Source organism: Alexandromys fortis, unplaced genomic scaffold (genome assembly GCF_014885135.2).
Source record: "Alexandromys fortis isolate MF-2015 unplaced genomic scaffold, M_Fortis_MF-2015_v1.1 scaffold_7, whole genome shotgun sequence".
In the NCBI taxonomy this organism is placed as follows: Eukaryota; Metazoa; Chordata; class Mammalia; order Rodentia; family Cricetidae; genus Alexandromys; species Alexandromys fortis.
Genome location: NW_026067920.1, coordinates 4,146,354 through 4,160,303, shown reverse-complemented (window position 1 = coordinate 4,160,303; position 13,950 = coordinate 4,146,354). Strand labels below are relative to the sequence as shown.

The following is a 13,950-nucleotide window of genomic DNA, read 5'->3' as shown; positions in this document are numbered from 1 at the left end:
TTTTTTTTTTTTTTTTTTTTTTTTTTTTTTTTTTTTTTTGAGACAGGGTTTCTCCGCAGCTTTTTTTGATTCCTGTCCTGGAACTAGCTCTTGTAGACCAGGCTGGCCTCGAACTCACAAAGAGCCCCTTGCCTCTGCCTCCCAAGTGCTGGGATTAAAGACATGTGCCATCACTGCCCAGCTGCTTTTTGTTTTGAAACAGAATCTCGTCAATAAGCCAAACTGGCCTCAGATTTGTGACCCAAACTTGTGACCCACTTGGCCTCCTGAGTGCTGGGACCACCAGGCTTCTTGGCACCATGCCCTATGTTGAGTTGTTGCGTTTTGTCCAGGATGGGCTCTTGCTGTGTCTTCCATCCATGGAGGGCACTTGAGAAGAAGGTGTGCTCTTTGGTCTCGGTGGTTCTCTGAGGTCCATCACTTCTTGCTGATTAACAGTACTATTGGTTCCGTTCATTTGCTAATTCTGTCAAGTTGATCTGTGCGTTGTTGAGAAGAGGTTGAAGTCTACAAATATAACTGTGAAATTCTCCTTTTCTATTTTGGTTTTGCTTCCCATATTCTGCATCTCTGTTGCTTAGTACATGCAAATATGTAGCTTAATTGTCTCTGTGGAGTTGGGTCGTTAGTATTATGCTATGTTGTATCTTTGTCACTGGTAATTTTCCTTGCTCTGCTATCTACTTCAAATGATATTAAGTCCTTCTTTCCTTTGATTAATATTTGCATGAGGCATTTCCATCCTTTGGGTTTTTGTTGTCATTTTGTTTTTGCTTTTCAAGACAAAGTTTCTCTGTACAACCCTGGCTATCCTGGAATTCGCTATGTAGACCAGGCTTGTCTTGATCTTACAGGGTTGGGATTAAAAGTGTGTGCCACCACCACCCAGCATTTTTTACATTGTTGCTTATTTGTACATGTGTTTGGTGTGTGTGGTGTATATACTTATTAGTGTGAGTTTAAGTACATGTGTGTGCAGGTACAGGTGTGTACACATTTATGGAGATCAGAGGTCAGTGTTGAGTGTCTTTCCTCAGTTTTATTTTTTTTTTAGGTTTTCGATTCTCTATATTTATTTTGGGGAGGGCATGTGTCCCAGCATGCATGCGGATGGCAGAAGACACGTCTGTAGAGCCAGTTCTCTCTGTTTGCCTTTACCTAAGTCCCAGGGATCAAACCCAGGCAGCTGGGTTTGAGAGGCAAATGCTGTTACCCACTATGCCTTTTTATGGACCCTCCGCCTTATTTGTTAAGACAAGGTCTCTAGATGAACCCAAGACTCATCAATTTGGCTAGACTGGTTGGTCAGAAAATTTCAGCTATCCACTCGTGTCCATGAGCTACTTCCTCACTGTAGCCCTGACTAGCCTGGAACTTTGTAGACCAAGCTGGCCTCAAACTCACAGAGAGTCACTTGCCTCTACCTCTCAGTTGCTGAGATTGAAGGCTGGTGTCATCACACCTAGGCCCTCTGCAGCTCTTTTAAATTGTTATTCGAAATATTATATAATTATGTATTAGACAGTTTTCTATTACTGTAACAAAATACCTAAAAAATCAACTTCAAAAGAAAAAAGATTTTGTTGGACATAAATTTTTGCAGTTTATAATACAAGGTTTGTTGACCTCATTCTTTTAGGCCTGCGGCAGTGCATCAGGGTAGAAGCTTATAATGGAATAAAACTGTAGGAAGCAAAGATAAAGAAAAGGAAGCCAGTTCCATACCCCTTTCAAGGTCATGTCCTCCCTAGCCTAACTTTATATCGTTGGTTCTACCAGCTCCTAATAGTGTCATGTGTTAGGGAGTAAGCCTTAATTTGTGGACTGGTTAGTGGACATTTAAAATCCAAATTATAACAGTACATAATTTACCATAGTCTACTAATGATGTCATTTTGCCAGCTCAAATGAGCTGTGAGAAACTTACACACACACACACACACACACACAGAGTAGCTGAGGTTGTTCACAACTGTAATTACAGTACTCGTAAGAGTGACAGGAAAAGGAATTCAAGGTCATCCTCAGCTATAGAGTAAATATGAGACCACCTTGGCCACAAGACCTTGTCTCAAAATAAGATGGGCCGGCAAGATGGCTCAGTGGAAACGCAGAGAAAACATGACCTGAGTTCAATTCCTGGATCCCATGGGGGACAGAAAAAACTGACTCCCAAAGTTGTCCTCTGACCTCCACACGTTATGACACATGCATCATTAACACATACAATAATAAAAAATTAATAGAATATAGCCAGGTGGTAGTGGTGCACGCCTTTAATCCTAGCACTTGGGAGGCAGAGGCAGGTGGATCACTGTGAGTTCAAGGACAGCCTGGTCTACAGAGTGAGTTCCAGGATAGGCTCCAAAGCCACAGAGAAACCCTGTCTCAACAAACCTAATAATAATAATAATAATAATATATTGCACCACTGTTTTAGGTTGAGTCCTTTGACTTTCTTTTAGTACCTGAAAAATATTGTTCAACTTCCTCTGGTTTGGGGGTGCATTCAGTTTTTCTGCCACAAACCAGGCATCAGTCCCCCTTTGGAGGCTTCATATTTTCTTTTCTTTTTTTATTTTCGAGACAGGGTTTCTCTGTAGTTTTTGGAGCCTGTCCTAGAATTAGCTCTCTCTCTTTTTTTTTTTTTGGGTTTTTTTTTGTTTGTTTGTTTGTTTGTTTTCGAGACGGGGTTTCTCTGTGGTTTTGGAGCCTGTCCTGGAACTAGCTCTTGTAGACCAGGCTGGCCTCGAACTCACAGAGATCCGCCTGCCTCTGCATCCCGAGTGCTGGGATTAAAGGTGTGCGCCACCACCGCCCAGCTTTTCCTGTTGTTTCCTTGTCTTTGTTTTTCAGAAGTTTGACTATGACTTATCTTGGCATGTCTGAGCAATCTTAGCCACTTTCCTTTTAGCTCTGTCCTGCTCTTTGGAGCAATGACACAGATATTAGGGCTTTTGTTATAGCACCTCCAGGTTCCTGATGCTCGCTGAAGATTTTTCCATCTACTTTCCCTCCATGGTTCTAGCTGGACCAGCCCTGTTGTTCTGTCTTCTTTGGACCCTCTACTCTGCTGTTGAATTCACCTGTATTCATTACTTTTTTTGTTACTGTGACCAAATATCTGACAGAAGGAACGTAAAGGAGGAAGGGATTATTTTGGTTCTTGAGGTGACAATCTCCCACAGTGAGGAAGCCAGAACCTCACCTCATAGGAGGCTTAGGCAGAAAGGTTGGGATTTTGAGGTCAGCCTGGGCTACACAGGGAGACACTAACTTAAAAGAAGTGAGCTATTCTCCACCAAGCCCCTGACCAGGGAGGCCAATATTGAATTCTAGCTTTGTTTTTTTTTTTTTTTTCACAGTGACCAATATTAGGAATTCTGTCAACACGTATGAAAAAGATGTGTTTAAAATAATGGGTGTAACAATGATCTTTTTAATGTGTGCATGTATGTGTGTCTGCATGTGTGTGTGTACAGGTGGACGGATGGATGAATGTGTTCACACTGGTATTTGAATCTAGGGCCCTCTGCAGGATAGGCAAGTGCTCTAAGCTATATCTCCAGCAATGGTGGTATTTTTAATTTCATTCTAACACTGACTTGATTTCTGGTTATATTTTCTTCTCTTAACTAAATTTATGCCCTTTTTAAAATTGGCGAACCTTACAAATAATAACCTAAACTGAATAAAACTCACTTTTTACCAGCCCCCCCCCCCATCACAGCAGGACCAACGCAGGGTAGCTGTTCTGGTCTCAACACTGAACCCACTAGTGAGAAACAGTTCACATGCCGGTTGCCATGGGAACCGTTCTTTGAGTACATTTTTCCCAAAATCTTCATTCAGTCTGATGGAGCTTGGCAGCTCTTGCAGTGCTTTTCCACTTGGCTCCCGTCACAAAGGACATCTAGCATGTTTTGTGGGCTTTTTTTTTCTTGTAGTGTACAGAATTAAACCCAACTCCCCCCCCCCCCCCCCCCCCCCCCCCCCCCCCCACCCCACCCGCACCTTATCATTGAGCTGCACCCCCAGCTTTGTGTTAGTTCTGAAGTTCTCCCATGCAGGTAACTCAGAGCTCCTGCTTGTTGTCATAGTGAAGAACAGCCCTTATTTGGATGCTGTCTTGTGGGAAGGAGAAGAACTGGAACTCAAGAGCTGGACCAAGGATGTGTTCATTGCCTCTTGTCCCTCAGCAACACCAGGCAGAACACAGGAAGCAGTCAAGTGTCTGACTCTAGACTCAGCCAGCTGTCTGCTCTGGCACTCACTTCCTAGTGACGCCGGTCTTTCTGTGGATCTGGCACGTATGTCTCACCAAAGCCCTGTGCCCACCTGCTATCCCCAACTTCAATGCCTCTTCTTCCACTCAGTCCCTTTTCTTTTTTTTCTGTTTCTTTTTCTTTTCCTTTCTTTCTTTGTTTCTTTTTGTGTGGGGGAGGGCGAGACTCTAATTGTGAGTTTTTTGTTTTGTTAGGGTTTCTTTCTTTCTTTCTTTTTTTTTTTTTTTTTTGGCTTTTCAGACAAGGTTTTTCTGTGTAACAGTTCTAGCTGTCCTTAAACTCACTCCGTAGCTCAGGCTGACCTCGAACTCCCAGAGATCCACCTGCCTCTACCTCCTAAGTGCTGGAATTAAAGGCTTGCACCATCACCACCCAGCTCACTCATTCCCCTCTCTGCTGACCCCAATACTGTGCTGAAGCCTATACTGTCACTGATAGTGACCCACTTTCTTGAGCCCTTGCCATGCTATTGTGCCCAGTGCAACTGAAGAAGTGGCATAGCTAGGAAAATGAAACAAAAACAAACAGTAATAAAAAAAAAAAACTTTAAAAAAAGTTAAGTGAAACTGAAGCTTAAGGAGGACCAGCTGTTGCCCTACAACATGGCAAATCTGTGTATCTGTTATTAGAGTCCCAGACTAGGCAGGCCTGGCCCACAGAGTTGCAACAGACTATTTAAACATTAGATCTATTGTTTTGGAAGCCAAGGTGAATATAGGATGGAGCGGATCTGCTCAGGTTTAGAACAATGATTAGAGGCTTCTTTCTCAATTGCTGTGCCCATGGTCTACATGTTGTATAAGCTGGTGGTTGCTCCTGGAGAGATGACTCAGTGGTTAAGAACAAGGGCTGCTCTTCCAGAGGAGCTATGTCTGATTCCTGTTTAATGGTGGCTTATGACCACCAGAAACTCCAGTCCCAGGGGACCTTGACAACCTTTTCTGGCCTCCTTGGGTATTGCATGCATGCAGTATACATGCTGGCAAAACACCCATGCACATAAGAAGTAAACTGAAAAAACAACTTGGTGATTGACAGGTTGTTGATTATGCTGTCCCTGCAAACCTAGAAGCCATTACTGTTGTCTTCATGTTTTCACCATTGGGGGGCGTGGGGCAATTAACTGCTCTACAAAACTAATACGTCTAGGTGCCAAATAGAGCAAAAATGAGACCCAGAATTTGAGGGTAAAGAAGACAGACACAAAATGAAGGCACAGCCACATTTGTTCCCCTGCTTTTAGCTATTTGTCAGGTGTCTGCAGCCCATGTGAAGTCAGTGCACTGAGGAAAAGCATCTTCTAAGTTCCTATATGCATGGCTTGCTCCCCAGCTGGTAGCTTTTCTGCAGAGCTGTGTCATCTTTCAGATTCTAGGTGCTAAGAGTTGACTTTTCCTTGCTTCCAGCAAGAAGCTCTCATCTATCTACTTACCATAGGCCTGGTCCTCTAACTCTTGGTTCCAGATGATGTAAGACGAGCCTGGGATCCCTGTAACTCTGCTTAGGAAGAGGCCCACAGTGCAAGAACAGCATCTTTCTTTGTTTTTTCTTGCTTGCTTACTTGATACAGGCATAGTAGCTTGTACACCCCTGTCATTTATTTTGGAAGCCTGGCACGTGGGCAAATGCCTATAATCCCAGCACTTAGGAGGAGAGGGCAGGAAGATTATGAGTTTGATGTCAGTGAAGGCTATACAGTGAGTTTGAGGCAAGCTTGGGCTACCAAAAGAAAAAACAAAAGGAGTGTGGTGGGACATGCCTGTAATTTTAGCACTCCTATGCAGAACTAGGAAGATCAGGAGGAGTTCAAAATCATCCCATGTTACAAAGCAAGTTCCAGGCCAGCCTAGGTTACATAAGTCTCTGTCTAAAAACAAAACACTCCCCCGACACTTCTTTTGGTTTTGGAGATCAAACCTAGGCACTTGCACTTTTTTTCTTTTTTGCCTCTGCCTCCTCCGTGCTGAGATTAAAGGTATGCACCACCACACGTACCTTAATCACATGTGCCTCCTTACTGGACCCTCCCCACCACGTTCCCTCCGTTGTGAGCATCTTACTTCATGAGGATCTAGAGCTGCCACAACGAAATACTGAAAAGCAACCCCAGGACGAGCCTGGGAAGAAGGGAGGACAAGGGGTGGAACTTTTCCAGTAGGCCCAACTTCAAAGGGCTAAGGCTTTGGGGTGAACTCAGGGCAGAGCTGGCTGGGTGCCCCCCACACTTCTGATGTAGGCTGGGACAGGATTAAAGGGAGGACCCTGTCCAGTCCAGTTCTCAGTGTTTCGGGTCCTCTGTCTGAGCAGACAGCTGAGCTAATGCTGCAGTGTGCTGAGCAGCGCCTCCAAGAGGAGAAGTCCATGAAAGAGCTGGTGGAGCAGGTCAATGAGGCCCAGAAGAATGTCAAGGTGGCCCAAATGAAGCTTGTGAAGGGCCGGCAGCAGATAGGTACCAGAGGGAATCAGGTGCCACAAGGCTGTCCCGTTCCTTTACATCCTTCTCAATGACCAAACAAGCTCGTCACTGAGGGGTGGTGCCCCTGGAGGGTGGGCAGGACTGAGCAGGTGCCATGGTCTGACAAAGACACCTCTGGGGAACATGGCCCCTGTCCATTGTCCGCCAGACCATTCACCGTCCTCATCAGGACCCCACTTGGTTTCCAAGTTCAGGAGGTGATGGAAGAGAGCCGGGAGCTGCTGCACCGTAGCTCGGAGGCAGCCAAAGAGGAGCAGAGGCAGCGCTGTGAGCTCATCGCCCAGCTGCGTGCGTTGGAGACACAGCCCACACGCAAGGGCAAGCTGGTGGACCTGACCCAGGTGAGATTGTGGCCTGTGGATGCTTCAGCTTCAGGGTACCTCCTTATGTGGTACACAGAATTCCCATCAGGACCAGAGGTGGGTCTTGTCCTACCCACAATCCTCTAGCTTCTTGGTTACCACCAGCTGTGGATAGATTCAGCTTAAGGTATTTGCTACAGCAAGACAGTTTCTTCTGTGACCTTTCCACTATCCTAGATACGGTGCCAACCACAGACCAAAAAATCAATCCATCCTAATCTAAACTAGTGAACCAGTGAGTTTATTGAGGCTACATATCATGGGGGAAGGCTAATTATGGAGGCATAGATGACTCAAAGGTGAGCTTACCAAAAAGTTCACCGCAATGCAAGGGACAACTCAGAAAGCTGTACCGCAGGAGTTCCCTGTAATGTTTGCAGGCAGCTCAGGCTGCTGTTGTGTGAGAGCCTTTCCTGAGTAAACGCAACACACATCTACTTACCCCAGGAAGGGAACCCAGGACAGACCAAAGTAACAGTAGGCACCAAAGTCCGACCTGGTGAACCAATGGGTTATTGGGGCTCCTAACAGCAGTATGCGCGAGGTGTTACAGGCACCGGGATGGCTCAGAAGCGGTCATGTCATTGAAAAGCCTACCCCAGCACAGATGACAACTCATGAAAGCTGAATCCCAAGAGCTCTCTGCACAATTTGCAGGCAACTTGACAGACCTGAGAATCTCTTCTGATAGCTCTCCTGGTCAGAGTCTCCTCCCCAGTGGTTGCTTACTCATTTTATAAAGCTGGAGAAAGGGCCTGAGCTCCTCCCTTTTCTCTTGAAGAGGTAGCTTTCTCCTCTCCCCTCCTCCCCGCTCCATTTCTCTCTTTCTGCCTCTCTCTGCTCTTCCCCTTATACCCTTTCCCCCTTTCCCTTTCCCCTCCATAACCCACTAAATAAATATCCACTTTCTCTGCAATCAATAAATCAATGGATCAATCAATCAAGCTGGAGAGAGGACCTTGAGTATCTTGAGCCTTAACCTCCCTGCCCCTGGGACTGGATGGTTCGTTCCCTTTGGAGGAAATTGCTGTTCAGCACTTGCCCACGAGTTTTCTCTTTTCTAGCAACTATTAATGTTATACAGTCATGGCCATCAACTCCTTGTAAATCCTGTAACTTTCTGGGCCTTGTAAGTTTCCTTTGTTCCTGAGTCCCAGGAGCCTCCCTCTGCAGGATGGCATGTTTTTATTTAGAGGAAAGAACTACCCATCAGAGCTGGAGCTCTGAAGGGAAGAGAGCTAAAGTACATGGAGGTACATTGGGGAGCTGCATGTTCAAAGGTGAGGTCCCTGGACTCTCCAGACCCAAGATGAAAAACAGAACAAGGAGCATCCAAGTGTTTAAAAGTCTGGAGACAGAGAAAGTCAAGGGTTAAGGGGGAATGGGGGCAGCAGCCTGTATGAGAAAACAGAGGAGAACCAGGCTCACAAGAGACTGGGAGGCTTTTGCAGTTGACAGCTAGGTCTCACCTATTCCGGGGGTAAGGGCGTCCAGCTGAGAAGTTCAGCTCCCCTGCAGGCTCCAGGCTGGAGCTGCTGATGGGCGGTACATGGGCAGATTGAAGCAGAGGAAAGGTCTTCTTAGTTGAGGGATGACTGGCTTTACAGTTGCTAGCTTAAGTTCTTCCCCTGTTATTTGGAAGATCCCAGGATATGGTCTGGAAGGAGAGATGTCTGTGGTGGAACTTCGAGAAAGGCTGGCCCTGCTTAAAGAAACCCAGAAACGAGAGCAGGAGGAAAAGCGGGATCAAATCATTCAGGGCAAGCGAGCCAAAAGCCAAAAGCTACAGAACACAATGGAACAAATCTCATTGTGCCGCGCAGCCATGGGCAGAACTGCAGCCTTGAGGTGAGTATCATGGCTCCTAAAAGGTCATCTCCATGTGTAAGAAGGAGCAATGGAGCGTGGTAAGGTTGCTACGCACCTTCCTCGGTGGGTACCCTTGCCACACCAGCAGCCCCTGCTAGACAATTCTTTCCAGTAATTCTGACCATTTTTATTTTATGGGAGAATCATCAGTTCTGTGGCGATGGCTCTGATGCCCAAGACATTCAACATGCAATGCGTCCATGTCACAAGGGCCTTTGAGCCATTTGTTCTTACCTCGCTAGCTAGCCATTTGTCAGTTGTCAACGCCACTCCGAAATAGCTGCAGACACCATATACTTCACTCCCGAGCACTGTAGTGTGTATTTTCTTTAAAAAACCACAACACCATGACACAACTAGCAAAACTAATCAGAATTCTCAACATCATTTAAATATCCTATCTGCATTCACTTCTCCAAGTGTCTCAAGACAGCTAAGATTTTTAAAATACCATTTGCTGTTTTTCTTTGTAAGCCAGTATCTAGGTCGCACATAGTTGTATGTGTCACACATAGTTATATGTGCATAATATGCACACACCTTTTATTTGTTTGAGAACATCTTTATTCAGGCCAGTGTCCAATGGCAGCCAGGTTGGTCACATGGTCACAACTGCTCCAGGGGAGGTGGTGGCCTACTACAACAGAACACACTGGTCTCTAGAGAAAATACCTTCATTTTCTCTAGAGGGGTGGACAGAGGAAGGACCCTAGTTCATTGCCAGTGGAAGAGAATACATCATTCTTAGTCCTCTGAGCAGCTGCTGCTGTGGCTGCAATGCGGAGGAAGCCATGTCACCGCCTGCTTAGAAAGGACTGACTGGCCACAATTACAGAGTGACACACATCTCAGGAAACCCCACTTCCCAACTGCTGGCCTCATCCTCACAGACCCCAAATGTACTACTTGAGGTCGGAGTACCTCTCAAAATTCAACTCTGGTAACAATGTTCTTGGACCCCATTCCTATTCCTGCAGCCAGCCTCTCTTGAAGGAATTTAATGAAAGAAGTTTTGTAGGGGAACAGGGCCAGGACAGTTGGGCAAAAGCCCTAAAGCAAGGAGAGTATGTGCTCATGCCCCATGCTGTGATGCATACTTTAATCAAAGCTGCAGGCTGCAAGACCTGCAATTGGACAGGAGAGGTGGACCGTGGACCATATTAAGAAGGAGATATAGGGGACTGGAGAGATGGCTTAGAGGTTAAGAGCATTGCCTGCTCTTCCAAAGGTCCTGAGTTCAATTCCCAGCAACCACATGGTGGCTCGCAACCATCTGTAATGGGGTCTGGTGCCCTCTTCTGGCCTGCAGGCATACACACAGACAGAATATTGTATACATAATAAATAAGTAAATAAATAAATGTTTTTTTAAAAGGGGGGATATAGCCCGGTGGTGGTGGCTCATGTCTTTAATCCCAGCACTCAGGAGACAGAGACAGGAAGATCTCTGTGAGTTTGAAGGCAGCCTGGTCTACAGAGCGAGTTCCAGGACAGGCTCCAAAGCTACAGAAAAACCCTGTCTCAAAAAAAAAAAAAAAAAGAGATGTGCAGAAATGCTGTCACCTGGGGACCATGAGAGTGCCAAAGGCACTGTGAGGCAAAGGGAGTTTTTGCATTTTACACCAATTCTGTGTTCGAATGTAAAAAAAAAAAAATGAAAACGTTAAAAGATTAAAAGTGTAGGGATGCTGGCAGGATCCCACGAAAAACCTCCTGGGTGTCACCCAGCCAGTTTCTAAGCTAGTGTTGTCGTGGTCCAGGTGGGAGGAAAAGAAGGCCCGGGCGGCAAGCCTGGGGACACCTTCTCAGGATGAGCGCGTGTTGGAGCTGCAGCGCAGAATGGAGGAGAGAGCAGCTGAGCGTCGTAGACAGACAGCGCAGCTGCATGTGCCACCGCCCAGGGTCGGGCGCCCCCAGTTGCCGGTGAGTTGGGAGGGAAGCGAGGGCAACCTTTTGGGCCTGAGAGGCAGGGGGCTATTAGGGCATGAGGAAGCTGCTATCTGTGCGCTTGGGTGTGGGACCCAGTGCCTCCTCAATCGCCCACTTGCAGGCTCAGACGGAGGCGCAGCACTGGCTGGAGCTGTACCGGAGTCGCGAACGTAGGCTGCAGGCCATGCAGGAGGCAGACCGCACCTGCCAGCCTACCCACCACCTGGAGGCTGCCTGAGCAGCTCTGCGGGCGGCCCTGCGCAAACACCGCGCAGGGCCGTTTTCCTGCGTCCCCACCCCTGCCCTTTTCCTGAACCCCAGCCACAATGCCCAGCCTCTCCCAAACTCCTCCTGGGCAGTTGCCCCAGAAAAGACAAGGTGCAGTGGTGAACCAGAAACGCTAAACAACTACTCTTGCTCTGGACTGCAGCTGGCTACCCACGTTTTTATAAGCTAAGCCTAGCTAGTCCTTCCTTATGCCCAGCAAGGCTCTTCGTGGGGCTGGGAGCTCCACTCTCCACTTGGAGCCAGTAGATATCCCTGAGAACCCCACAGCAGCGTGGGATTGCCAGTGAGGCCCGGTTCTTGAACACCTGCTATGGACTGGCCCTTCTCGTACCTCATGCAGATCATCTGAGCGATGGATCGCTGCATACAGCAACTATCACCCAGTCCTATTAAGCTAATAAGGCCGCCTGTGCTCAAAGAGGACCCTGGCCTGAAAGCCAGGGTTCAGAGCCAACTGCAGGTGCCTTTCAGGGTCCTCGCTCCAGCATCATCAAGAGCCCGAGTCCAACAAAACTAGAGCCCATGGGGACACCGTTCAACAGGGCAAGTAGCATGCAGATCAGCTGTGTTCTAAATTCCTGGCCTCCGTGCTTCTCTGTACTGGAAAAGCCAGACTTTAATAATAGGTGCATGGAATGAATGCCTGCTGGTGAAACTTAGCCTGAAAATAAAGCTATATTGTGATGTTTGGTTCATAGGAAGATGATGGCAAGTCATTGAGAGGGAATAGGCAAGGAGAAACTGCTTGATGGGTGGATGTTCAAAAGAGACACCACCCCCTGGACGTCCTCCTTAGGCCTGCAGAGAAGATGGCCCCTCAGGTTACGGTGAGGCAATACTCCAGGGTGCTTTCAGACCAAGAAAGTCTTTTAGCTCTGACAGGAGTCCTACCTCAGTATTGAGAACAAAAAGAATTCCAGAGATCTTTACAATCCTGGGTGAGTGCTGTGGGGAGAAAGGAAGCCCCATCTTTCTATTGAATTAGAATTGGGGGCAGATTCAATTTTACTTAAATAAAAATCACATTTCTTACAGGTTTCATGTGATTCAAACTCATTTGAAATGGAGGGACTAGCAGAGCGGTGGTGGTGCACGCCTTTAATCCCAGTACTGGGGAGGCAAAGGCAGGTCTCTGTGAGTTCAGGGCCAGCCTGGGTCTGCAGAGCAAGGACAGCCAGAGAAACCCTGTCTCAAAAATCCAAAGGGGAGGAAATGTGCATGGTGGCCTGAAGGAAACACTGTGGCAAGGCAGTGGGGCATCACCTTTCCCTTTAGGACAGCTTCTGGATAGCCCAACAGACTGGGCGCTACTGGAGACAGTGCTGCTTGGAAGCGAGCAAGGTCCCTCTTCCTTGCCTTGTCTTTCAGAGTAGATAGCTCAGGAGTACCTGGGTGTTTGCTCCATAAGCCCGAGCCAGAGAGCAGGCTTGAGAGTATCTCTTAATGTTGTGGCAAACGAGTACTTGTGTGGTAAAACTAAGGCCAAATGCTAGCCTGTATCATTATCCATTTTCTCGCAGCTTTATAGCTCTGGTCCTGCTGGGTCTGGTAATTTACTCATGTAATCACTCAATGCATGAGCAATGTAGTAGGTAGCAGGCTAGTCTGGCTACACAGCAATACCTGCATTAAAAGAAGTAGAGAGCAAACAGGGTGGCTCAGTGGGTTAAGCTGCTTGCTGTGCAAATCTGGCAACCTGAGATCAATCTCTGGAACCCATGTGAAGATGGCAGGAAAGAAAGAACTCCACAAAGTTATCCTATGGTTGTCTACACATGCTCCGTGGCACATGTGACCTCTTCTGACACACACACACCCTTGTCTACACGTGCTCCACGGCACATGTGACCTCTCCTGACATACATACCCCCCATTAAGAAAAAACAAAAATAAAACAGGTAGTTTATGGAAGGGAAAGTATATACTCAGGATCCCGAAGACCAGGTTCTCATCAGAAAGGAGATTTATTTATCTGCCTCAGAGGAACAGAGGGAAGGAGATAAGAAACAAAGACAGGAGATAGAGGACCACGGAGAAGGGGAAGGTGTGTTCGTATTTTCTTGCCAACAAACCTCTCTGCCAACGCAAATAATCCCAATCAGACCAAATCAAACCAAATTAAAAGATACCCAGGTTTAATTGGGTGCCTGTGCTCTCAGGTGGTCCCGGGAAAATGGGGAGGGGGAGGAAGCCAAAAGGACCACCTGAGAGGAAAAAGGGGAGACCACCTGTTTATTCTCTGGGGGGCAGTTTAAATAGCCTGTGGGAGTGGTCTTGACCTTCCCTGGGGAGGGGTCACCATTTGGCAGGCTTCCTTGGAGGTGGAGTTTGGACTGAGGCAACTCCCAGGGGAGGGAGCTTGGAATGGAGTTTTCTGCCCAGAGTTTCCAAAATGGATGCCAGGGGCTGGGATGAAGCCCCCGACTAAATAGAAGGGAACAAGAGGGAGGGATCAGAGAGGCATTTGTCCTGGGGGAGTGGAGGGGTCCTGGCAGTCAGGAGCCAGAGAATAGCATAGGCCACAGTAAGCGTAGCAGCCTATAGCTCTGCTCTAGAGGTTTCCCCAATGTGACAGCTCTGCTCCAGCAGGAGAGGGCTTCCCAGTGAAGTCGTTACAACTCGGCTCTGGTACTCCTGAGCATAGCAACTCTGCTCTGCTAGGGGAAGGCTTCTCCCAGCAAAAGTGTTACCGTCCTGCTCTTATTGCTCTCTGCTCCAGCGAAAGATCTTCACCCAAACC

General features: G+C 47.2%; 1 protein-coding gene across 3 annotated transcripts in view; it reads left to right on the top strand.

Annotated features, from left to right (window-relative positions):
- Cfap99 (cilia and flagella associated protein 99) overlaps window positions 1-12,196 on the top strand; it is a 45,629-nt gene extending 33,433 nt beyond the window's left edge. For all 3 annotated transcript variants that reach the window (XM_050141359.1, XM_050141361.1, XM_050141360.1), the window contains 5 exons: window positions 6,594-6,735; window positions 6,952-7,103; window positions 8,767-8,972; window positions 10,754-10,916; window positions 11,044-12,196. In XM_050141359.1, the coding sequence (XP_049997316.1) occupies window positions 6,594-6,735; window positions 6,952-7,103; window positions 8,767-8,972; window positions 10,754-10,916; window positions 11,044-11,160 (780 nt within the window). In that variant the 3' untranslated portion in view covers window positions 11,161-12,196. The remainder of the gene's footprint in view (window positions 1-6,593; window positions 6,736-6,951; window positions 7,104-8,766; window positions 8,973-10,753; window positions 10,917-11,043) is intronic.
- The last annotated feature ends 1,754 nt before the right edge of the window (window positions 12,197-13,950 follow it).